Source organism: Pavona decussata, unplaced genomic scaffold (genome assembly GCF_977016875.1).
Source record: "Pavona decussata unplaced genomic scaffold, jaPavDecu1.1 SCAFFOLD_135, whole genome shotgun sequence".
In the NCBI taxonomy this organism is placed as follows: domain Eukaryota; kingdom Metazoa; phylum Cnidaria; class Anthozoa; order Scleractinia; family Agariciidae; genus Pavona; species Pavona decussata.
The window spans coordinates 1,163,856-1,190,357 of NW_028145548.1; the positions used below are offsets into that span (position 1 = coordinate 1,163,856).

The window sequence follows — 26,502 nt, forward strand, 5'->3', positions numbered from 1 at the left end:
CTGGTGAAGTAACCGTGTAACTTAGCAACGCTTTAAGTGGGTAAGTGCACGTGGTGACATGAACAATAAAAATACATTGCTTTTCCATTGGACTGCATAGTATCGACTTACTTATATACTTCATACAGATCCTTGCATGAATTTGCGGCTAAAAAAAGAAAGAAAATTGATTGTACGTTAACATCTACTATAGTGCAACAAACGATTTAGTGAACAAGTAACATTTTTTTTAACGAGCGAGTTGGATAGGAGATGGCAAAACAGTGCAAAAAGCCGACGAGGCGACTAGCACGGAGTAGACTATAATCATCCCATATCCAACAAGCCCGAGTGGAATTTTTTTTTTCTAAAAAGACCCAAGAAACATTGCTAGACTTTGCTGATTTCATTTATCAAAAAAGACCAAAAGACGATTAAATTCTCACTATTACTCGGACTACTCACAACGTAAAATGGCTGATATTAAAATAAAACAGATTTTGTTTTTGCGTTTTAGGAGCATAAAATTTAAGTCTGGCTGGGGGCCTGCTAAAGCCACTCACTCTCCCGATGTTGATTACCGTTAAGCACTGTTCCAGGTATGACTCAGTCTAATCGCTATCAACATTGTTAGAGCGAAAATATCATTTCGGACTGAAATGCGAAATTTTATATACTTAGTTTAATTGATGACCAAATTGTGTCAGTTTTTAACGCGAGCGTTTGAAATGAGTCCTAAGAAATTCTTACCAGTGTTGTGCGCAACATCCTTCAACTGACTTTTACGGAAGGAAGCTTTAAATGGGGCCGCGTTTGGCCGGATAGAATTTGCATTAGTAAACGCCACTCCTTTCTTGTCGTTGTTCTTCTGGGCCCAGTTGTTCGAAGCCCGATTAAGCTAATCCTGGATTAACGTGAACTTTGATTAGAGTTTAATTACTAATCAATGAAGATTCTTCCAAAAAAAATTTGACCTTCAGTATTGGCATAGACGTTTCTTTACCTTTAGCTTGACATTAGCCTTTAAACACATTTTGAACGAGCGAAATGAAAACCTAGGTTAACTTTTAATCGTGGATTAGCGTTAACCGGCTTTCGAATAACCTGGCCTTGAACAGTTTACTCGTTGTAGCAAATAGTAAAAAAAAGACACTACCTCTTGGCAATTCGCAATATTTTCCGATGAAGCCTTCTTTGCAGTTACATTCAAAAGAGTGTGTTTTGTTGTTTGGTACACACGTACCCCCATTTTGACACGGCGAAGTCAGACAAGGTTTCTGAAATGAAGATAGATATGTTTGATTAAAAATTTAAACCAGCTGTTTATCGTTTCGTTAACTGTTTGAATTCATGGTCTGGTTGCTAAAAATGACGAGAATTAAAGGAAAAGCCGGGGAGCTAGCCTCAGTGTTTTTCATTTCCCTTTTTGGTAGGCTGTGGAGTTTCAGTTCGTTTAGTACACCGAGGACCCTAGGTCCTATAGCCTACAAGCAATCTCCCTTTGGGTCAGCCACGGGAGGATAGCGCGAGCGGCGGGCGAAGCGAGTCGCGAGAGGATTGGGGACCCACCCCCGCCCCCGCCAAAGCCATCTTGTGGCTCGCTTTGCTCGCCGCTCGCGCTATTCTCCCGCGACTGACCTAAAAGGTTCTTGCTCGCAGGCTATAGGTCCTATTGTGTAAAACAAGTCAATTAACTCCTTTAGTTTGTCTGGGAAAAGGGCCAGTGAGGGATGACGTACTCTAATTTATAACTTACCAAGGGAAAATCTTCATTTAAAAACTTTTAATCACTATGAGGTGAATACACCGCGGGTAATATCTAATCTAGATACCAATTGCAAAAGAGAGGTGATAGGGAACTTACGCAGCGACCACGGGAACGCCAACAAAAACGTCACTTGTAAATATAACTTTACTTTATTTGTACAACTCGTTCAACTTCTACAGAAACGGCGAACTACCCACGAACCACATTGATAGGAGTGGCGTTCAAGTTAAGAAAGAGAATGAAAAATTCACCGTCATGTGTTAACATTGAATTTGGTCATTTCACGTTGTTGTTTCGCAGAGGGGAAAGGAAATGTAACAAAATTGAAACGCACATGGAGAGCGATTGTGTTTGTTCATTAAGTCTTTTGTTTTGTGGCGTTGTCGTGGTCGTCGCCGCTTGCAATGCTTAAGTTCCCTATTAACCTTCAAACGAAGCGACTGGTAGGCTCGAAATCTTCTTTAGCAAAAAAAAAAAAAAAGAAGAAGAAGAAGAAGAAGAAGAGTTCCCAGTCCTGCGAGCGTGTTGAAGAAGAAATCCTAAGCCTATCAGGGAGGATGAAAGGGGGGCGGGGGTAAGGGGACACACAGTTATATGCATGCATGCGTGGTAATTAGTAATAAATGGGTGATGATGATAATTTGGACAGTCCATAGTTCGTGCAAAAGCGTTTCCTTTGAGGTGAACGTGCCAAAAAAGTGACGATTAGTTCATGTGTGATGTGGGAAATGCGTCCCGTGTTCTGGAACGCCATCTTGGATTTCTCGCTTTCTCTAAAAAAGTCAAATTGACTCAAAAGTAATCAAAACCAATAAGAATGGTATAAAAATGTAACTGAAAAATTCTCGTAAGAAGGTAAAGAAGAAAACCCAAATTTTTAAAACATGGCCGTCATTTTTCAAACGCAACTAAGTTTGGTGTTGTTTGTGTCTAAATTCCAAACCTGGAGGGTTCAATTAAGAGCGGGCATTCCCAGGCTTGAAAACATTTTAACGTTAATGTTTTAAATTATGAAAAATTAAATATTTCTCGAAAGTTCGACATGTAAAGTAGATTGTCGGGACTGAAATGTTTCTTGATTTTTGAGTAATGCTCGCCAGTTTCGGAGGTCTAAAAGATTGTTCGAATTGGATTAATAGGAAAAAATGTTCCTTGCCGCTATCGAAGAACAAAAAGTCTCTTATAGAATTTGATAACACTCGAGAAGTACTACAAATTATAGATATTGTGTAAAATTTGAGCTACAATGAAACTTAAACAGCAAAAACTGAAACAATTATTCTTACAATTAATGTAATTGCTGTGTATCAATTAGAATCTCCCAGAAACAATAGATCAAATCATGAAGATCTGCAATAATGAGGAAATTCGTTTGGTTAAAAAAGCAGAAACGTGATGGAAAACGCTTGTGCGGTTACAGGAATGAACTGCACTCATGAAGGACTCTCTCTTTCAAGTTGTCAAAACCAAACATTTAACGCAAAGATATCACTGGAAGGTTGGCACTGTGGTCGCAATTGTCATTAAAGCGTCTATTGTTATAACATTTAGTTGAAATTTACCTTGGTATATGAATTTAAAAAATCTTCTGCCCCACTACCCTCTTGCCTTACCTCAATGTACAAGTGATGCGAATTTCTGCTCCATCTGTACTCCTTAGGGTTCCTGTACTTGTCAGAAGTCAACAGTTCGCACCAAAGCTTCTTGTTATCCGCTTTGGATGCGGCCACGTTCAAAGACAGGCATGAAGGCGTCTCCTGGCATTTACGGATGCATTCAAATTCGTCGTACACTGTGTAGGTTCCAGCTCTAGGCACCTTTAGATAATGAAACTCCTCTTGTACTAAAAGGGCCTGGCGAAATTCTGGGTAATATAAATTGTCAAATCCTGTGGAGAATGCAATAACATACAAAAAACCCAAAAGGGTAGTTAAGCTGTGAAAATTGTATTACAGGTACAACCTTCTCAAAATGATATGCGACTCGTTCTGTTTTTTCACCTTTTCGTTCGACTGATGGGGTGGGCTCTTCATGAACTGAAACCTAAAAGACGGTGGAAAAGGGAATGACCTTAGTAGAAAGGTACAAAACGTACTAATGGTGGAAAAATTATCTGCCGCGTTACTGTTTCTCTCGTTTTCTGTGGTTTCTGTTCCTTTCGTTTTCCCCTTACAAATTGATCGCCTGAACAAAGCCGTAAAACATTGCTGTTTTGTGTTTCTAAGTATTCTCAGACGATATATTAACCTTCCAACACTCACTGTTTAAATGAAGCTAAGGTTTTATTTTTACGGTAAACGAAAATACCATCAGCTAGTGTTAATGAAACTCGATCGTTTTAAAATCACAACGGAGCTGAGTACGCTGAGATTGTTTTTTTTTTTTTTTTTTTTTTTTTTTTTTTTTACTGTGATATTTAACAGTGTCGTCTACTTGTAACATCACTTACCGGAAGAAAAAAATGAAATAAGAGAAGTCAGTGACAGCAGCAGTCTAAAGATATTCATCTCTTTTGATAGCACAAAATCGATTGAACTGGATGAAAAGGTGGAGAGGGGAGTGGAATATTCCAAACACCTGCAAAGGCATGTTTGTAGTATTAATTGGTTGATTAGTAAAAACAACAGAAGCTAAGTAATTTTCTCACCCTGTCTATCACAAGAATTTCTACCAACAGAATACTTAAACCATGTCAATTAACAGATGCAATTGAAGCCGACACCTGCTTGTTATCTTAAGTCAGTGGCGCCTGGGAGACATGCACAATAGCTTTTATAATTACTAGAAGAACTCAGGCAACCTTTCAATTACTGTTACAGTTAGTTGGTGACTTTTTTTATTGCTCTGCAAACCCAGACTCCCTCCTGGAAGGTTGAAAGTTTCGTTGTTGCTCCAAAGGCTGGAATCGTATTTAAATGTTTGCTGTAAAAATTGAAAAAAAAAAAAAAAAAAAAAAAAAAAAAAAAAAAAAAAAAAAGACAAAAAAAACGGAAACAAAAATGGCTGTGGCAAATTTTAGAAGAATCAAATGATTCACTGAAAATAAGTTTCTTAAGCCCTGATCAAACGGCGCATGATAGTCGATGATCAGTCAAAACTAATAGATATATTTATCCAAGCCTAAAAGCGGAGCTCTATTTTTTTTCATAGCATTTATAAAAATCTGCTTAACGTATCTATTATCAGTTATCTATTATTTTTAGCACATATGCAGCAAACTGCCCATCAGCAATAACAATAACAATGTAATACAAAGGGCAAAATGTTTTTGAATGCTGATTTATTTTAACAGAGAGCAATTTTTCTTTATTTCCTTTCCTCGATCGAAAATAATCTCTCCAGATCGGCTGAGCCTGCCAGTTCTACATTTCGTTGGTTTCTTCATTTTGTGTCCTAAAACAGCGAGTTCTTAATTTCAAGTTCTTTGGAGTTCGACTGTTTAAGCAGGGTGGTTTGTACCACAAATACATGGAAATCAAGTGCTGCAGCTAGAAAGAAAATTCCTAAACGTTAAGTTTTCGTGTCTCTGAAATCAGTCATGGCGACCAAGTGCTTCCACCTCGCTAAGTACTTCTTCTTTCAACGAATGATAACCAAGCATAACAGTGTCCTTTTGATTGGTGGAAGAAGCAGATCAAATTCCGTGGAAGAAATTATTCCGTAAGTTCCTTCTTTAGATCCACCGTTTGCTGTTTTTATCGATCTGTTTTCGCGGATTTTCAAGAGGTAGGAAGTTTCACATTACAGGTGAACAATCAATTGATGCCTGACATTAAGTTTTATCGTTGTTAGTTTACTCCTGAAGTAAAATTTTTTCTTCATTACATGTGTAAAACTCAGTCAATATTTCTCCTACTGAAATCTAGGTAAACAGTCAAGAAAAGGAAAACACAGGGAAATCACTTTTGGCTGCTTGACCGATCTTAAAGTGTGTGCTGTGCGGTGCGAAACTGCCCCGAAACAAAATGTCCAAAAATAGGTTTCTCCACGAATATTTGTCCTATCGAAACGACTGAAGTATATTTGTAAAGATTGAAACACGTAAAATAAGGAAAATTATTGAGGGTTGCTCGGAAACGCATTAGACTAGTAAACGGTTAGTTCCCAAATTGGAAACAGAGAAAGAAAAAACTCACCGTCGTTTTCTCATGTTCTCCACAAAACCTTAAATTAGGTCATTTCACGTTGTTGTTTTGCAGAGGACGTCAAAGAAATGTACCAAAATTTAAAATGCACGTGCGGAGCGATTGTTTTAGTTGTTCAAATGTTGTTGCTGCCGTCGTCGTTGCTTAACAGGGTTCCCAGACATATTTGGCGCTCGGATACAATGTTTGAAAAATCATAACTCAGTCAATATTGCTCCTACTAAAATAAATATGGTCCTTACAAAAAATTTTTTAAAGAGTTTTAATAAAGACGCGTTTATATAGTCCAAGCGCATGGAAAAAGAGTGGCGCAAATGCATATTGCATGGGTGACACGGATCCAAAACAAAACGTTCAAAAAATAATTTCTCTGCGAATATTGGTGGTATCGAAACGTTTAAAGCGTCTGTGTAAAGCTTGAAACACGTAACAGAAAGAAAAAATATTGATTGTTGCCTGGAAGAAAGCATTTTCATTTGCAACTAATTTGTAAACGGCCGTCGAATAACACGTCATGATAATATTTTTTGTGTAAGAGCAAGTTAGCGGCCCGGGGGAAAATGTTTGGAAATTCAAAACTGTGTTAATTCTGCTCCTATAGTAATAATTCTAGTCTCTAAATAAACATTAAGAAATGGAGAATACGCAAAAAATAGTATTTGATGTTTGGTAGAATTGTTTCAGAGATTTTTTTAAACTTGTGTGTGTTTACAAACACATGAGAGCCGTATGGCCGTCGGAATTACGTAAAGCCGGCGATAGACTTGGCAATTTTACACGCCGATCGCCGCGATCGGCGAAACTCGCCAGGTGTGCCCGGTGTAGCGATTGCGATTTTCGACCCATTTTCGCCGATCGCCGCGATCGGCGTATACAATCGCTAATTTATGGCATTCGCCAAGTATGCCGGTCCACGCGATTTTCTACGTTTATTGCTGCGAAAATGAATCGCCAGCAAAGCCAGCCCATCAGGTTGGACGATTTTATCACATGAATTTTTAAACTGCCGCGCTAACCGTTGGCAAAAATGGTTTGGCGAAAAAAATCGCCAAGAGTGTCCTCACCAACCGTTGGCGAAAATCGCTTGCGACGGGTGATATACGCAAATGTTTGGCTTCTTCAAACTTACTTTTCTGGCCAGCCGTTTCTAACTTGCTACCGTCGCTGTCCTTTACGTTGAACTTTGCTTAATCGTCTCCGCCTTTTTGTTTTCTTTTTCTCTCTCTTTCTCTTCTTTTTACGTTTGTCGACATATCCAACGAATACATATTAATTGACTTTGTATTTTGTGTTCTTTAGCATTTTTGTTTTAAACCCATCTCGCCATGCAACTTCCCGCCAAACAAACACGGCCGCATTGGCGTTGTGGTATTGCGTACGGACGGACGGAAGTGACATCATAATCAAACAAAAATTTTCGCATTCATGGGTTTCCCAAATTTTCTTAGCTATGGGGCTCTGCGCTCCGCTATCATCCACTATTATCAACTACGTATACCTTGCGAGTGGTCAAACGGTGGTCAACGTGAATGATAATTGAGGATAGTCGATGACAGTGCATTATGGTTGGTGGTCAAACGAGTGAGAGACTTTCAACTATCATCGACTATCATCAACTGTCAACAACTGTCATCAACTATCATCCACCGTTTGACCAGGGCTTAACGAAAACCTCGCGAAACTGCCCAGCCTTTCGATTGGGGACCTTTAAGCCGCCGACACAACTAACAATTTTATACGCCGATCGCGGCGACCGGCGAAAATCGCAATCGCTGCACCGGGCACACCTGTTTGTCCATTTAAAATAGCCATCTTCATCAGCTAAACCAACTTTAAACCACGGTGTTACAAAAATGAGTGGCAAAAGACAAGGTAAAAATACTTTGTTGCCCTTAATCTTCGTGATCTAAATGTCTAGCTTTGTCTCCAAGATGGAATTGTTCTAAACCCTTTACAAGAGAGGATTGCCGTTTATATATATATATTTCTTCAGTCCCTTGCTCAGGATAAAAATAGAACCGAATCGAAGCGTCTTGAAATTCTGAATGAAGTTTTGGGTCCACTTGAATGAGTTTACACTTAAGCAAAGCACTCTTCCATCCAATGTTGATTTATTAGACTATACTCGTACCATATAAATATAGGTGATAACTTATAGGGATACAACTCTGCACAGTTCCGAATTCAAAATTAATAACTAGATTGCCTATAGCAGTGGTATAAAAACTGGACATCGGCAGTATATATATGGTATGTTGTCATTTCTAGAGAGCAATAGTGAATTGCAATGTAACAGTTGTCTTGGAGAATGAAAACGCAGATTGCATTTTCAATTTCTTTGCAAACAGTAAAAAGTAATATGAGAAATAGCGCATCCTGATTGATTGGCGGTTCGCAGCGACGAAGCATAGAAAATCGCGGGAACGGGCACACTTGGCAAATGCCAGCGAATTTAATCGCTGATATCTGACATGGCAGGTATCGGCGATTTTATACGCCGATCCCGGCGATCGGCGAAAATTGCAATCGCCGAACCGGGCACACATGGAGATTTTTGCCGGCTTAACAAAGTAAAATAGCAATAATTTTAAATTATAACCACTCCCGCCTTTGACACAATACAATGGCGAGTCACGCAGTGCAAAGCGTGAATCACCTTGACCCAGATCTAACGCGTCCAATATTGCACAAAAAGGTACGCGAAAACAAGAAAAAGTAAAACGGACCCGAAATATTGACTCGTTGCCGTACCGGCACGAGTAAATAGTAAATATCTAGTCTAGACTCTTTGGAGTGAGAGGGTAATGCTGCTAATATTAATCGACAAGTTAATTTAATCTTGAGATTCGACTTCCCTTTCGACTACGGAGAATGTTCGCCTGCCAATGAACAGTATCCTCCACAAAAATCACAAAAATTGAATTTCACAGTTTATTACCGATTAAGGAAACACTTTACTCGCTAGCAATCTGTAATACAAAATAAGTCCTTAATCCTAGCCCTGTCAATACTTCTGGTCGGCTAGGCGATAATTTTCCATAATTGTCAAAAGATTTCTTTCTTGATTGGATCATATTAAAATACAATTTATCGCTAGGAAACACCTATTTACTAAAGTTCACATGATAATCGCCTAGTGATCAAAGACGCGTTACACACTTTTCGTTTTTTAAAACTATTAAATCACCATGTACCTCTGTCAGCATTGCATTGTAAACAAAATATCCGTCATAACCACAAAAAGACATATAAATAGTAAGGACTGATCAAAAAGTATAGGGTGGGGAGGGTCGGAGCAGAGAAGTGTGGGTCATCAGTTTCAAACCCTTAGTAAGGGGTGGGTCGTTCAATTTTCAGCTACCCATGGGGGGTGGGTCATGCTATTTTATAACAGGAATAGGTACACGTGTCTGCCAATTTGCCGCGGTGAGATTTCGCTAGAAAAAGAAAGAATCATTTAAGCTTTCTCTGAGAAGCTAAGTATGCGGTACATAAAGACGTGGTAGTAAGATACATGCATCACCTTGGTTACCTAAACATGGTTAAACAAAAGAGAGAAAGAGCAAAAAGGGAGAAAGCAGGGAGAGTAACTTGACCCATAAGGATGCGCGTATCAAACTTTGGGTTGACTTTTTGGGTTAACCATAGGACACATTTTCGCTCCTTTTATGGTCATTTTTGCGATAAACTATTGTTGAAGGGAAAGAGCCTTTATTGTCCGTAAAACAAAGGTTGCGATTACCGAAGTGTAGCCTGATCACCGACCGCGAAATTTAACTATCTTTGTACGCGACTGTAGTGTTACAATACAGTAAAAAAATGTTCGTACTCTAGTGTGTATTTAATTCTCAGTCTTTTAGCAATTCATCGCGTTAAGGCAACACAATCTTCGCAGAGATATACACGCGCACGAGAGAAAATGCGCGTCACTATCAATAGAGAGATTTAGCATCGCGTTTACGGCAAACGGCAAACGCCAGGCTGAAATTTCCTCTTTGATAAAAAACAATGAAGCTCTTTTGGTTTACGTTTATCTCCAACCAGCCGGCGACGGCTAACGAGCAAACACGAAGAAGAGAGAAGTGAGTACGAGAAACACAAGTTTATGCATTCAAGAACAAATAGCGGCTTGACGTTTTCCGGTTTGGCGTCAGCCGTAAACTCGAAGCTAAATCTCTCAAATGACAACAATAAAATATCTCCAGCAAAAAAAGGTGCGATAAAGCCAACTTTGATTGCTAACGGTTTGCCGTTCAGCAAATTAGGCAAGTTTAGCCAATGTAATTTCCAACAAAAATTGATTTGTTTACTGTGTTTTCTGTTAAAGACTGTGTGTGTTCGCGACTAAAACCAGAAATCCTGTATAAAAAAATAAATAAAAAAGGTTCATGAAATACGTTTTTCAACAAATACAAGCGAGTTCTATTCTGGTGTTCTAAACTACTATCTTTTTCAATCAGAAAGAACTAAATGATCAGCTACAAAAACAAGAGACCAGGTTTTGTAAAATAAAATCGAGCGTGAGCAATGAGCGTGCGACTTCATATCACGCTCTTTACCGTCTTCGTGGGGTCTCTTCTGATACACGTGTGTTCTTACCTATGGAGCGAAACCTCAATCAAAAGCACGATAGCCTGCAAGCAAGCTCTCACGGCCCCTCTTCTCAACGAGCTTGCTCGCAGGCTAAAGCACGAATTGTGCTTAAATGAGTTATTTTACGTTTCTCGATGTCCTGACGATATTTAAATGACGCAATCAGTCAGTCGACAAAAAACGCAACTGCGAAAAAAAAAAACACATCGCGCTTACAATCAATACACTGCATGGCGGTGAGAAAATACGGCTACTCACCCGCCCAACGTTGTTTGTTGTCCCTCTTGACATTTTTCACCACTAGACCCCCATTAGGTTATAAAATGTCATCACCGACAATTTGCCGATGCAGTCTCCGATTGTAGGGCGAACGGCACACAATTGAAGAGTCGCTTACAATGAAAAACAAAAGCCCTATTGTCTTCCAAAAAGTCAACCATAACAATAGCAAAGTTTGATACGCGGAGTGGGAGAAACTCCTCTCTGAGGGTTTGCTGAGAAAGTAAGAGTTTCTGTCCTTAAACTGTACATCGAACGTCAGAATCTGACAACCAAACAAAAATCAACGAAAACAAAAAAGACAAACAAGCTTGACTTAGTGTCAACTCACATTTAGTTGTGAATATCCATAGGCAGTGCTTCCACTAGCAAAGACACAAGTGGCTCTGAATCGAGTGTCAGCAGCTCAGAAGCAAGCGAAGCGTGAGAAGCAAGGGAGACTGTGGTCTGGAGGAAGCTGGGAGTGATACCTCCGGTAATGACAACGTCCCCCTCGCAAAACCGGCTTAAACAGTTAGAGTGACTGTGATAGCGATGAACCGTTAAGCGTAATTCGCCAAATTTAATTCCTCATACCCAGCATGTGGTTTTCTTGGATTATACAACCAAACAATCCATGTTTAATAGGAGGTGGGTCAAGTAATTTTCAGCCTCCATTAAGGGGTGGGTCAGTCACTTTTCTACCAAAAGGAGGGGGTGGGCCATGTGTTTTTCATCCACCACATTTCCAAATGTTCCGTCCCACCCCACCCGATACTTTTTGACCAGTCCCTCATTACACGTTTTATATCTTTCGACTTTTTATGCTGTCAGAATATTGAACGTGTTCCTTTTAGACGTTCCTCACTATCACTAGCTAACTCAGTTAGATTCAAATAAGTGATTTGTTATTTTGAACTTTCCTCTCCGACGACCAGAATAATGAATAAGTGTTGTGCGGATTTTTTCGTCCAGCAAAATAATAATAGAGTGTTTTCATGGCGGCTATTTTGGAGAGTCAAACAATAAAAGATATTTGCATAAAAATAAAATTTATTTCGACCGAAATGATTATTTCGCTCCTCCAACACACTCTTTATCATAATGCAATAATCATCTAGAATAATGCTCGTTAAGAATTTTAAACGTTCTCAAGGAAAGAACTGAAAACTTTAACAATTGAACCTAACGAAGAATATGGTTAATGTGGAATAAGGTGCTCTTAATTTGTAGCTGTAACTCACCTTTCAATAAGAAAAAGGTTTCACCATGTTAATCACAACATCGTAAAAATTCATCGATAGCAAAGATCGTGAAGAAAAACTGATTTTCTTTGTCAGTATTTTTTATAAGGAGTCAATGGCATCTATTTTTTTTAGCGTCAATTTGGATCTTAAAAACGTATTTGTATTGACAGAGACATTGAAATAATGGTTCAGTTTTGTTACTGAAATAACCCTGCTATTGCAAAGAAACTAGTATTGAATATTGATTGTGCATGGCTATGGCTATTAACCATTTTTCACGTTCTTCCTATGTATTTAGGAGAAATCGCGAAGATTAATTAATTTTTAGTGTTCTTCCTCAGATATATCACGTAATATTTTCCTCCTCATGTTAAATCGTAAAGGTTCTTCAGCCAAACAGTTGAGTAGTTTTGACCTAAATGAAGCAAAATCTCTGTTACAGTGCCCCTTTAAAATTAATCTGAGGTAAAATGCATCTTAAACATTATTTGATCATCTCGTCATAAGAGACTTATGCGCTATACAGATTTATAATTTATTATTAATATATAGGTTTACAAAGAAAAAAGGAGAAACTTATTAGACTCTCTCCGTTTCTTTGTGTGAGTGAAATAAAGAGCATGGCAAAATTTAAATTAAATGTGTCATAGTGAAGTTATTATCAGACTTTCATATTATTATTGGAAAGACAATAACCTCAACCTCACACAGAATATTCTGTCATTAAAATCTCTCCCCGTTTCAGGAAAATTAAATTCTAACCCATAGGCAATCTGCCAGTTTAACTATCAAAATAAAATTACCAGTTTTTATTCTGTGTAGTCTGCTTAAAAGACCCAAGGTAAATCGGATACGATGATCTCTGAGTTACACGTTTACCATCATTAGCATGAATTACAAAACAAGCTGCAAACAAATGTAACCAAGAACGTGAAAGAGGTTGGCAAGCTTAGTACTCTCTGAGAATTTGAGAATAATATGTTATATCGTTTTTTGAGAAATGATCGTTAAGCGTCGCAAGACTTTAACTAGAATGTATGGCTGCATTCACTGTTGGTAATTCTTGCCACCCAACCGTACACTCTTTGTAAATTTGACCCCCTTTTTTTAAAGAATATTCAGTGTATTATGATAACATTCCCACTAATAACCAAATACAAGATGCTCTTTTGGTTATAGTGTCCAGTTGTTCGTAGCTCAGGTTTGAATTTGTTGAATGAGGCAAACTGTAACCAATGCCGAATCAGCAACGATTCAGTTATCCTATACGCGTAATGTTAACAAGTAACTTCGCCCAAATATCAGCTTACATATTCTTCTCAGTGTTCTCCATATATTCCCTATGATGCTATTTGGGAGAATTTCTTTTTTTCATCAAGACAATTTTATCGTTAGTGATCATTTACTTCATTCTCGTGGCTTGTGCATTTGATCTAGTGGTGCGATTGTAAGGAGAAATTAGATGATGATCACTCAGATTGCGATTCCCTATTATTGTGTAGGTGTCTATGGTATTTTTATTGACACAGTAAAACATTTTTAATTTCCTGATGTTTGGCTGCGAGAACTCCTCAATTACGTATTGGTTTCTTATCCGTTATTTTGGGTAATGCATTATTCAATCATTTTCTTGGACGCAATGTTGTTTAGACGCGAATGATAAAGCCGCAGGAGATCTGATAGTTCAATTACCAACAATCTAAGCAAAGGATTCTCTTCAGGCAAAGCCTAAATACCGAAGGCGTGATCGTCTAAGTCTAAAGTGTCCTTTCAGAAACCAAGTGGGAATTTGAGGTTAGTTCTGATACACAGGAGATCTGCTGGATGTAATGCTTCCTCTTATTCGCTCACACGACTTATCGTTTCTGGGAGCTTCGTTTTCCTAGTTCATACTCCAAGTACAATTAGTTATTAAACGTGCGGCGTCCGGCGAACACCTTGTTGACGCCAAGCAATACAATACGGTGAACGAAAAGTTCCACGGGTCACAGTATTTCTCATAACGAAGTGCGGGGTATGCTTTTATGCAATGGGACAAACATCCAACCTAAGCAACGTGAAATAATCAACCTTTTCTCAACTGGGAACTGTTCAGCCGAATAGTCTCACATGAATTTTAGCTTTTTTTGAACTATTACTTTATGAGCGCGCGCTACCAGTTGTACGCGCACGCGGTGCCTCCATTAAAATCGCGTATTCTAACGGTTTTCTTCCACACAGAAGAAGGTTATATACCCGAAACGTCGTTGGTTATTTTTTTATTTTTTTTTTTTACATTTCTGACTCTAAATTGCTGGGAGAAGTCTCCGAACTTTGTACTTGCTCTGCGAACGTCCGTCAACAACTTCAGAACAAACAGGTTAAATAACGGATCGACGGTTATTGCCGCTAATTAAAGTGGCATACAATTTATAAAACAAAACTAAAAATTGGCGCATTAAAACAGCTGTCCAAAAGTACAAATTATTTTGAACATTTGGTCGTGAGGTGTTTTCGAACAAATCATTCGTCCATGTTTTTGCCAAATATGCCGATCGCGTGAAACTTACCAAGAAAAGCGAGGGCATCATGCAATTTCATTCAGTTTGTTATAGACAAATAGAAATGTCTCTAAACAGATGCGGTTAAGAGAACACAAACACTATACCGACATTTAATTATAATAACACATGCAACTAAATTTTCGAACACTTTTCCCTCTATAACTACCCGCATAATCGGACTAACAAAACTTTGAAAAAGATGACATGGAGTCATCGAAACCTCAGTCAACATTGCTATCGCTTGTTTTTATTTGAAATTGACGTTCAATGAAACCCGCTAAAATTGCAAACTGTGGGCTTTAACACTAAGAAAATTATTGGACACTGGGCAAAGCACTGTGAGCGACGTTTTGTAGAAAAATGGAAAACCTTCCTCTAAAATGTATAGAGATAAAGGATAACCTTCTTCTTAAATTTAGGAATGAGGCAGAGCTCTCCTCTAAACCGTAGAAATAACAGATAACAACCCTCTAAACTGTAAGAATTAAGGGATAACTCACCTGCAAACTGTAGGAAAAGGGATAACTCTACTCTAAACTGTAGGAAAAGGGATAACTCTACTCTAACTCTGTAGGAAAAGGGATAACTCTACTCTAAACTGTAATGAAAGAAATAACTCTACTCTAAACTGTAGGAAAAGGGATAACTCACCTCCAAAGTGTAGGAAAAGGGATAACTCTACTCTAAACTGTAGGAAAAGGGATAACTATACTCTAAACTGTTGGAATAAGGGATTCCTCTCCTCTAAACTGTAGGACTAACGGAAAACACTTCTCTAAACTGTAAGATTATATGGGAAACACCTCCTCTTAACTGTAGGAATAAGGTAAAAGGGATAACTCTACTCTAAACTGTACAAATGGGAGATTAATTTACCCTCGAGGGAAATCACTGAAAGCGATGTTTTGTGAAAGACGGAATTACCCATCACCAAACGGTTTACTACGGTCAATATCTGTTTGCAAAGCATTAATCGTTAATACTGACGTTTTCTTTGGTATTTTATTACCTGAAACGTATTTAAACTAAGTGACATAGGAAATTACTCCCTTTTGCTTTTTAAGAAAAGAAAAATGTCGTTAAGAGAGCGAAAGAAACGCAACAGGATTTCGTCAATTTGGGGAAAAAAAACGAACTGCTCCTGGATTGACATTTTCTGCGACCTAAGATTTCAGTCAAATGGCGAAAATGGTCTATTTATAAGGTAATTGTGTGATTTTCTGTTTGTAAGGTTTGAAAGTACTTTATTGAATAGATGAGGATTAAATCTGTTTTAGCCAAATTTTCTCTTGTTAAAAAGATTCTTCTTTAGATAAATGTCTTCTTCTTTCTCCCCACGCGGAAAAGTTTAAAGGAAACGTACACCTAAGCCAAATTAATTACAAAAAGTTCTACTTTAATTATTCACTACAATTATTGCAACTTTTAATTAGCACGGCTACTTACGTGCTCATAGCTTTAACTTGTCTCAGCAATAATTTTGTTATTAAAATTTGAAAATACTCAACCACAAAATGTTTGTGAGTTTTGATCATTTGAGGATTGGCTCCCTTGCCGTACACAACTCAGAGAAATTAAGGTAAGATCTAAGACAGTGATCTACTGCGCTGGATTAATAATTTTGCTTTGAATTGTACCTCGAGCCCGTGTCTAAGCTGTCTCCGATCATCATCTTCGTATATCTAGTTCATACGGTGTTAATACCATTAAAGAAAATTACAGTGCCGCATTTATCTTTGCTAACGCCAAGTTTAGCGATAAAATATGTGGATTCATATTATTTCGGTGTAACTCAAGGCGTCAACTTGCCTTACGACCGTCCACTGCAAACATCGCGCTGATTTAGTTGCCGGGATTTATAGTGCACCTGATAGCAGCACACGACGCACTTGTTAAATCAGGTGTCCCAGTGTAAATCTGATACCAAAATTAAAAGATGTCTGTGGTATTGTTGTTCATTCATGCGGTGTTTTGAAAAAGTCAAAGTTTGTACAAGCCGCAATCAGCTTGTTGGAAGCCTGTTCATCGGATGTACACCTTGCCTCCAAGTTTACGAAGGTCTGCCGATCAACCGGAGAATCTGTTATCGTATTCAAAACCAGGGAAGCCCTTTTTAAGCGTTAAAAAATGCATGGGTTTTGACGTGCAAAATAATTTCGCGGATAAAGGATGTCAGGAGAAATTACTTTAAGAAGAGTACTGAGATAACCCAACCTGCGAAACTATGCAGTAGTTTTAGAGATATTTACAACCTTAATGTTTGAGGTGTTCTTGCGATAAGGGAGCACTGTCCGCTAAGCTATAGAAATAAACTTTAGGGTTGAGAGATAACACTCCTCTAAGGTGTAGGGATATGGGATAACTCTAATAAGGCATGACTTCCCTTTAAACTGTAGAATAGGAGATAACTCTACTCTCGTCATTTGGGAGCGACGTTTTGTAAAGACGGATTCAACCTACCCATCATCGAACGGTGTATTTTGGTCAATACCTGTTCACGAGGTATACGTATTAATCGCGTTGTAAAAAATTCTGAAGAAATATCAACGTTTTCTTTAGGGCTTTATTACCTAAAGCTTGTTTAAAATAAGTGACATGGAAAATTAATCCCTTTTCTTTTTGAAGAGAAGAAAAATGTCGTTAAGAGAGCGAAAGAAAGGCAACAGCATTTCGTGAAATTGGAAAAAAAAGTTAACTGTTCCTAGCTTAACATTTTCTGCGACAAAAGATAAATGGCGGAAATGGCCTATTTATTAGGTACTTGTGCGATTTCCTGTTTGTAGGGTTTGAAAGTACTTCATTAAATAGACAAGGACAAAATCTGTTTGGGCTAAGTTTCTCTTATTAAAACGATTTCTCTTTGAATAAATGTTTTCTTCTGCCTGCCACGCGGAAAAGTTTAAAGGAAACGTACATCAAAGCCAAATTGAAAAAAGTTCTGTTTTAATTACCCACTACAATTATTGTAGCTTTTAATTAGCACGGCTACTTACGTGTTCATAGCTTTAACTTGTCTCAGCAATAATTTTGTTATTAAGATTTGATCATTTGAGGATTGGCTCCCTTGCCGTACACAACTTAAAGAAATTAAGGTAAGATCTAACACAGGAATCTGCTGCGCTAGAGTAATAATTTTGCGTTGTACCCCAATCATGTGTCTAAGGTTTATGCGATCATCATCTTCGTATATCTAGTTCATACAGTGTTATTACTATTAAGGAAAATTACAGTGCCTCATTTATCTTTGCTAACGCCAAGTTTAGCGATAAAATAGGACTCACATTATTTCGGTGAAACTCAAGCTGTTAACTTGCCTTACAACCGTCCACAGCAAGCATCGCGCCGGTTTAGTTGTCGGGATTTATAGTGCACCTGATAGCAGCACACGACACACTTGTTAAAACAGATGTCCCGGTGTAAATCTGATACTAAAAATAAAAGAGGTCTGTGGTATTGTTGGTTATTCATGCGGTGTTTTGAAAAAGTCAAAGTTTCGTACAAGCCGCAATCAATTTGTTGAAAGCCTGTTCATCGGATCAACACCTTGCCTCCAAATTTACAATGCTCTACTGATAAACCCGAGAATACTTTTTTCTAAACTATTGAAATAAACTTAAGGGATAACGGATATCACTCCTTTATCCTGTAGGAATATGGGATAACTCTAAATAAGGCTGGACTAATAAGACTGGACTCCCCTCTAAACTGTAGAATAGGAGAACTGATAACTCTACTCTCGTCATTGGGAGCGGCGTTTTTAAAAGACGGATTCAAGTTACCCATCACCAAACGGTTCATTTCGGTCAATATCTGTTCGCGAGGTATTAATCGCCTAAAAAAAACAGTCGGATTAAATTCTGAAGTAATACTAACGTTTTCTTTGGTATTTTATTACCTGAAGCGTGGAAATTAATCCCTTTTGTTTTTTAAGAGAAGAAAAATGTCGTTAAGAGAGCGAAAGAAAGGCAACAGCATTTCGTGGATTTGGAAAAGAGTGAATTGTTCCTGGTTTGACATTTTCTGCGACTTAAGATTTCAGTTAAAGAATTTCAATGAAATGAAACTGAAAACTAAATTTCATCATGAAAACTTTGCACTTAGCCTCACTGTCATAATGAGATTCACAGCAACTCGGAAATGGCCTATTTATAAGGTAATTGTGGGATTTGCTGTTTGTAAGGTTTTAAACTGAGTTCTTTATTGAATAGACGGGGATAAAATCTCTTTCAGACAAATTTTCTCTTATTAAAACTATTCTTCTTTAAATAAATGTCTTCTTCTTCCTGCCCACGCGGAAAGTTTAAAGGAAACGTACATTTAAACCAAATTATGAAAAATTCTGCTTTAATTACCCACTACAATTATTGTAGCTTTTAATTAGCACGGTTACTTTCGTGTTCGTAGCTTTAACATGTCTCAGAAATAACTTTTTATTATTAAAATTGAAAATTAATCAATTACAAAATGTTTGTGAGATTTGATCATTTGAAGATTGGCTCCCTTGCCGTACTCAACTCAAAGAAATTAAGGTAAGATCTAACACAGGGATCTGCTGCGCTAGTTTAGCGATAAAATAGGATTCACATTATTTCGGTGTAACTCAAGGCGTCAACTTGCCTTACGACCGTCCACAGCAAACATCGCGCTGATTTAGTTGCCGAGATTTATAGTGCACCTGATAGCGGCACACGACGCACTTGTTAAAACAGGTGTCCCGGTGTAAATCTGATACCAAAATTAGAAGGTGTCTGTGGTATTGTTGTTCATTCATGCGGTATTTTGAAAAAGTCAAAGTTTGGTACATGCCGCAATCAGCTTGTTGGAAGCCTGTTCATCGGATCTACACCTTGCCTCCAATTTTACAAAGCTCTGCCGATCAACTCGAGAATCCGATTCCGCATTCAAAACCAGGGAAGCCCTATTTAAGGGTTTAAAAGCTGCATGGGTTTTGACGTGCAAAAGAATTCGGGGGATAAAGGATGACTAGAGTAATTATCTTAAGAAGAGTAGATAACCCAATCTGCGAAACTACGCAGTAGTTTTAGAGATATTTACAACCTTAATGTTTGAGGTGTTCTTCTGGTAAAGGACCACTGTCCTCTAAACTATAGAAACAAACTTTAGGGTTAAGAGATACCTCTCTTCTTAACTGTAGGGATAACGGATAACACTCCGCTAACCTGTAGGGATATGGGATAACTCTAAGGCATGACTCCCCTCTAAACTGTAGAATAGGAGACAACTCTACTCTCGTCATTAGAAGCGACGGATTCAAGTTACCTACAAGTACCAAACGGTTCATTTCTGTCAATATCTGTTCGCGAGCTATCATTCACTGTTGGCAATTCTTGCCATCCAACCATACACTCTTTGTAAATTTGACCCCCTTTTTTAAAGAATATTTAGTGTATTGTGATAACATTCCCACTAATAACCAAGTACAACATGCTCTTTTGGTTATAGTGTCCGGTTGTTCGTAGCTCATGTTTGATTTTATTGAATGAGGCAAACTGTAACCAATGCCGAATCAGCAACGATTATCCTATACGCGTAATGTTAACAAGTAACTTCGCCCAAATATCAGCTTACATATTCTTCTCAGTGTTTTCCATACATTCCCTATGGTGCTATTTGGGAGATTTGTTTTTTGTCATCAAGACAATTTTATCGTTAGTGATCATTTCCTTTATTCTCGTGGCTTGTACATTTAATCTAGTGGTGCAATTGTAAGGAGTAATCAGATGATGATCACTATTGTGATTCCCCATTATTGTGTAAGTGTCTATGGTATTTTTATTGACCATACAAACATTTTTTAATTTTCTGTGGTTTGGCTGCGAGAAATCATTAATAAATCAATTAGACGTGATGTTGTTTAGCCGCGAATGATTAAGCCGCAGGAAATCTGGTAGTTTAATTACCAACATTCTAATCAAAAGATTCTCTTCAAGCAAAGCCTAAATACCCAAGGCGTGATCGTCTAAGTCGAAAGCGTCCTTTCAAAAACCAAGTGGGAGTTTGAGATTGATTCTGATACACAGGAGATCTGCTGGATGTAATGCTTTCTCTTATTCGCTCACATGACTTATCGTTTCTGGGAGCTTCGTTTTTCTAGTTCATACTCCGAGTACAATTAGTTATTAAACGTGCGGCGTCCGGCGAACACCTTGTTGACGCTGAGCAATACAATACAACCTGAACGGTGAACGAAAAGTTCCACGGGTCATGGTATTTCTGATAACGAAGTGCGGGGTATGCTTTTATGCAATGGGACAAACATCCAACCTATACCACGTGAAATAATCAACCTTTTCTCAACTGGGAACTGTTCAGCCGAATAGTGAACGTCCGTCAACAACTTCAGAACAAACAGGTTGAATGATCGACGGTTATTGTCGTTAGTTAAAGTGGCATGCAATGTATAAAACCAAACTTAAAATCGGCGCGTGCAAACAGCTGTCCACAAGTACTAATTATTTTTAAACATTTGGTCGTGAGATGTTTTCAAACAAATCATTAGTCCATGTTTTTGCCAAATATGCGATCGCGTGGAACTGACCCAGAAAAGCGACGGCACAATGCAATTTTAATCGGTTTGTTATAGACAAATAGAAATGTCTCTAAACGGATGTGGGTAAGAGAGCACAAAAACTATACCGACATTTAATTATGATAACACATGCAACTAAATAACACTTTTCCCTCTATAACTACCCGCATAATCGGACTAACAAAACTTTGAAAAAGATGACATGGAGTCATCGAAACCTCAGTCAACATTGCTATCGCTTGTGTTTATTTGAAATTGACGTTCAATTAAACCCGCTAAAATTGCAAACTTTGGGCTTTAAAACTAAGAAAATTATTGGACACTGGGCAAAGCACTGTGAGCGACGTTTTGTAGAAATAATGCAAAACCTTCCTCTAAAATGTATAGAGATAAAGGATAACCTTCTTCTTAAATTTAGGAATGAGGCAGAGCTCTCCTCTAAACCGTAGAAATAACAGATAACAACCCTCTAAACTGTAAGAATTAAGGGATAAGTCACCTCCAAACTGTAGGAAAAGGGATCACTTTACTCTAAACTGTTGGAATAAGGGATAACTCACCTCCAAACTGTAGGAAAAGGGATCAGTATACTCTAAACTGTTGGAATAAGGGATAACTCTCCTTTAAACTGTAGGACTAACGGAAAACACTTCTCTAAACTGTAAGATTATATGGGAAACCCCACCTCTTGACTGTAGGAATAAGCAAAAGGGATAACTCTACTCTAAACTGTACAAATGGGAGATAAATTTACTCTCGAGGGAAATCACTGAAAGCGATGTTTTGTGAAAGACGAATTTACCCATCACCAAGCGGTTCACTACGGTCAATATCTGTTTACAAAGCCTTAATCGTTAAAACTGACGTTTTCTTTGGTAGTTTATTACCTGAAACGTATTAAAACTACGTGACAAAGGAAATTAATCCCTTTTGCTTTTAAAGAAAAGAAAAATGTCGTTAAGAGAGCGAAAGAAACGCAACAGAATTTCGTAAATTGGGGAAAAATTTACAGTGAACTGTTCCTAGATTGACATTTTCTGCGACCTAAGATTTCAGTCAAATGGCGAAAATGGCCTATTTATAAGGTAAATGTGTCATTTGCTGTTTGTAAAGTTTGAAAGTACTTTATTGAATAGATGAGGATTAAATCTGTTTCAGCCAAATTTTCTCTTGTTAAAAAGATTCTTCTTTAGATAAATGTCTTCTTCTTTCTGCCCACGCGGAAAAGTTTAAAGGAAACGTACATCTAAGCCAAATTAATTACAAAAAGTTCTACTTTAATTACCCACTACAATTATTGCAACTTTTAATTAGCACGGCTACTTACGTGCTCATAGCTTTAACTTGTCTCAGCAATAATATTGTTATTAAAATTGGAAAATAATCAACTGCAAAATGTTTGTGAGATTTGATCATTTGAGGATTGGCTTCCTTGCCGTACACAACTCAGAGAAATTAAGGTAAGATCTAACACAGGGATCTGCTGCGCTAGATAAATAATTTTTATCTAGTTTATACAGTGTTAATACCATTAAAGAAAATTACAAAGCAGCATTTATCTTTGCTAACGCCAAGTTAAGCGATAAAATAGTACTTCATATTATTTCGGTGTAACTCAAGGCGTCAACTTGCCTCGCCTTAAACTTTAGTGTTGAGAGATAACACTCCTCTAAGGTGTAGTTATATGGGATAACTCTAATAAGGCATGACTTCCCTTTAAACTGTAGAATAGGAGATAACTCTACTCTCGTCATTTGGGAGCGACGTTTTGTAAAGACGGATTCAACCTACCCATCATCGAACGGTTTATTTCGGTCAATACCTGTTCGCGAGGTATACGTATTAATCGCGTTGAAATAAATTCTGAAGAAATATCAACGTTTTCTGTAGGGCTTTATTACCTAAAACTTTTTTTAAATAAGTGACATGGAAAATTAATCCCTTTTCTTTTTAAAGAGAAAAAAAATGTCGTTAAGAGAGCGAAAGAAAGGCAACAGCATTTCGTGAAATTGGAAAAAAAAGTTAACTGTTCCTAGCTTGACATTTTCTGCGACAAAAGATAAATGGCGGAAATGGCCTATTTATTAGGTACTTGTTCGATTTGCTGTTTGTAGGGTTTGATCTAACACAGGAATCTACTGCGCTAGATTAATAATTTTGCGTTGTACCTCGAGCCTGTGTCTAAGGTTTATGCGATCATCATCTTCGTATATCTAGTTCATACAGTGTTAATACCATTAAGGAAAATTACAGTGCCTCATTTATCTTTGCTAATACCAAGTTAAGCGATGAATTAGGACTCACATTATTTCGGTGAAACTCAAGCCGTTAACTTGCCTAACTACCGCCCGAAAGCAAGTATCGCGCCGGTTTAGTTGTCGTCATTTATAGTGCACCTGATAGCGGCACACGACGCACTTGTTAAAACAGGTGTACCGGTGTAAATACGATACCAAAATTGAAAGGTGTCTGTAATATTGTTGGTCATTCATGCGGCGTTTTGAATGTTTCAGGTGTTTTTGCCATAAGGGATCACTCTCCACTAAGCTATAGAAACAACCTTTAGGGTTGAGAGACAACACTCCTCTAAGGTGAAGAGATATGGGATAACTCTAATAAGGCATGACTCCTCTTTAAACTGTAGAATTGGAGATAACACTACTCTCGTCATTTGCCGGAGCGACGTTTTGTAAAGACGGATTCAACCTACCCATCACCGAACGGTATATTTCGGTCAATACCCGTTCGCGAGGTATACGTATTAATCGGTTTCAAATAAATTCTGAAGACACATCAACGTTTTCTTTAGGGCTTTATTACCTAAAGCTTGTTTAAAGTAAATAACATGGAAAATTAATCATTTTTCATTTTGAAGAGAAGAAAAATGTCGTTAAGAGAGCGAAAGAAAGGCAACAGCATTTCGTGAAATTGGAAAAAAAGTTAACTGTTCCTAGCTTGACATTTTCTGCGACAAAAGATAAATGGCGGAAATGGCCTATTTATAAGGTACTTGTGCGATTTGCTGTTTGTAGGGTTTGAAAGTACTTTATTGAATAGAAGAAGATAAAATCTGTTTAGCCTAAGTTTCTCTTATTAAAACGATTTTTCTTTGAATAAATGTTTTCTTCTGCCTGCCACGCGGAAAAGTTTAATGGGAAAGGTACATCAAAGCCAAATTGAGAAAAATTCTGCTTTAATTATCCACTACAATTATTGTAGCTTTTAATTAACACGGGTACTTACGTGTTCATAGCTTTAACTTGTCTCAGCAATAATTTTCTTATAAAAATTGGAAAACAATCAATTACAAAATGTTTGTGAGATTTGATCATTTGATTTAACCCTTGCTGTACACAACTCAAAGAAATTAAGGTAAGATCTAATATAGAGATCTGCTGCGCTAGATTAACGATTTTGCTTTGTACCTCGAGCATGTGTCTAAGGTTTCTGCGATCATCATCTTCGTATATCTAGTTCATACAGTGTTAAAGAGTGAAAGAAAGGCAACAGCATTTCGTGAATATGGAAAAGAGTGAAATTTTCCTAGCTTGACATTTTTTGCGACTTAAGATTTCATCTAAAGAATTGCATTGAATTGAAAATGAAAACTAATTATCATTTTCTAATTTTTGCAATCATCATCTTCGTATATCTGTTCATACGGTGTTAATACCATTAAAGAAATTTACAGTGCCGCATTTATCTATGCTAACGCCAAGTTAAGTGATAAAATATGATTCACATTATTTCGGTGTAACTCAAGCTGTTACCTTGCCTTACAACCGTCCACAGCAAGCGTCGCGCTGGTTTAGTTGTCGTCATTTATAGTGCACCTGATAGCGGCACACGACACACTTGTTAAAACAGGTGTACCGGTGTAAATCTGATATCAAAATTTAAAGGTGTTTGTGGTATTGTTGGTCATTCATGCGGTGTTTTGAAAAAGTCAAAGTTTCGTACAAGCCGCAATCAATTTGTTGAAAGCACGTTCGTCGGATCAACACCTTGCCTCCAAATTTACAAAGCTCTGCCGATCAACCCGAGAATCCGATTTTGTATTTAAAACCAGGGAAGCCCTGTTTAGGGGTTTAAAAACTGGAGTTTGACGTGGAAAATAATTTGGCAGATAACGGATGACTAGAAAAATTATTTTAAGAAGATTAAATAACCAAATTTGCGAAACAACGCAGTAGTTTTAGATGATGTTGATGTTTGAGGTGTTCTTGCGATAAGGGACCACTTTTCTCTAAACTATAGAAATAAACTTAAGGGACAACGGATAACACTCTTCTTAAACTGTAGGGATATGGGATAACTCTAATAAGGCATGTCTTCCCTCTAAATTGTGGAATAGGAGATAACCCTACTATCGTCATTTGGGAGCGACGTTTTGTAAATACGGATTCAAGTTACCCATCTCCAAAGGGTTCATTTCGGTGGCGAGGTATTAAATTATGAAGAAATACTAACGTTTTCTCTGGTGCTTTGTTACCTGAAGCTTGTAGTATTCAACCCCTTGTTTCCACTCCAAATGCATGATTAAAATTTTGTGCCCAATTTTAAAACTATATTCCTTGTTCGTTTACGCTTGTTAACGCGGAGAACTCATCTCATTTCTAATACTTCACTTTGTTCGTCCACAAAAATCAGCGTGTTAAGTAGGTGGGTTATTTTCCGTTTTACCATTACAAGCTAGCTCAGTTTTCAATTTTATGTCTTCAAACGGTTTGTTTTTCAGTTTTGCTCAATTAAGATAAAAGATCGGAACTATATTTAGGATTTTAAGGGCGTTAAACAACATTGATCTCCTGATTTGTGCATAAACTGAAATACAGTTTCAAAAACACTGAAACTGGTTGTTTAACAGGAGACAGTAAAGTTTTAATGAATATTTAGTCTGCTTTGTTTGTAATTGTGGAAGGGAGACTTTCAGAGTATAACGACAGCTCAATTGAATTTGGAAGATAATGTTGGGACTTACTGATTGAAAGTTTTTAAAGAACTTTGTTGAATAGACGAGGATTAAATCTATTTCAGCCAAATGTTCTCTTATTAAAATGCATTCTTCTTTTAAAAAAGATGTCTTCTTCTTCTTTCTGTCCACGCGGAAAGGTTTTCAGGGAATATCTAAGTAAAAATGGGAAAAGTTCTGCTTTAATTACCCACTACAATTATTTTAGATTTTAATTAGCACCGTTCCTTATGTGTCCATAGCTTTAATTTGCCTCAGAATATTTTTTTTTTGCTATTAAAATTGGAAAATAATCAATTAAAAAATGTTTGTGAGATTTGATCATTTGAGGATCGGTTCCCTTGCCGTACACAACTCAGAGAATTAAGGTAAGATAAAAAGAGAGTGATCTGCTAGATTAATAATTTTTTTATTGTACCTCATGTCTAAGGTTTCTGTGATCAACAT

General features: G+C 37.6%; 2 protein-coding genes across 11 annotated transcripts in view; one reads left to right on the plus strand and one right to left on the minus strand.

The window, feature by feature from the left end:
• The window catches only part of LOC146467549 (putative skeletal organic matrix protein 5), a 76,718-nt gene that overhangs the window by 46,565 nt on the left and 3,651 nt on the right, over positions 1–26,502 (plus strand). For 2 of the 10 annotated variants that reach the window (XM_085125849.1, XM_085125856.1), the window contains exon 1: positions 13,638–13,784. The exons of 3 other annotated variants lie outside the window; for them this stretch is intronic. The gene's annotated coding sequence lies outside the window, so the exon portion shown is untranslated. Of the gene's footprint in view, positions 1–13,637; positions 13,785–16,062; positions 16,113–17,585; positions 17,626–19,034; positions 19,063–22,370; positions 22,544–24,424; positions 24,456–26,502 lie in introns of those variants that run through there. 5 more of the 10 variants (XM_085125852.1, XM_085125853.1, XM_085125855.1 and 2 more) reach the window with 5 other exon arrangements.
• LOC146467552 (uncharacterized) lies at positions 108–26,502 on the minus strand. Its single transcript, XM_085125840.1, has 4 exons — positions 26,474–26,502; positions 3,375–3,682; positions 1,136–1,273; positions 108–148 (listed from the first exon to the last, which is right to left on the minus strand). Exons 1-4 carry the CDS (start codon positions 26,500–26,502, stop codon positions 108–110), a joined length of 516 nt encoding a protein of 171 aa, XP_084981966.1.

Bases quoted from the DNA above. Each gene is read 5' to 3' on its own strand.
- LOC146467552 (XM_085125840.1), bottom strand. From the start codon at position 26,502: ATGTTGATCACAGAAACCTTAGACATGAG. The intron at 1,274-3,374 runs ACTTGTACATTG...TTAATCAAACAT, and splicing joins ATGGAGCAGAAATTCGCATC to ATCTATCTTCATTTCAGAAA. The intron at 149-1,135 runs GTAGTGTCTTTT...TTCTTTTTTTAG, and splicing joins ATATTGCGAATTGCCAAGAG to CCGCAAATTCATGCAAGGAT.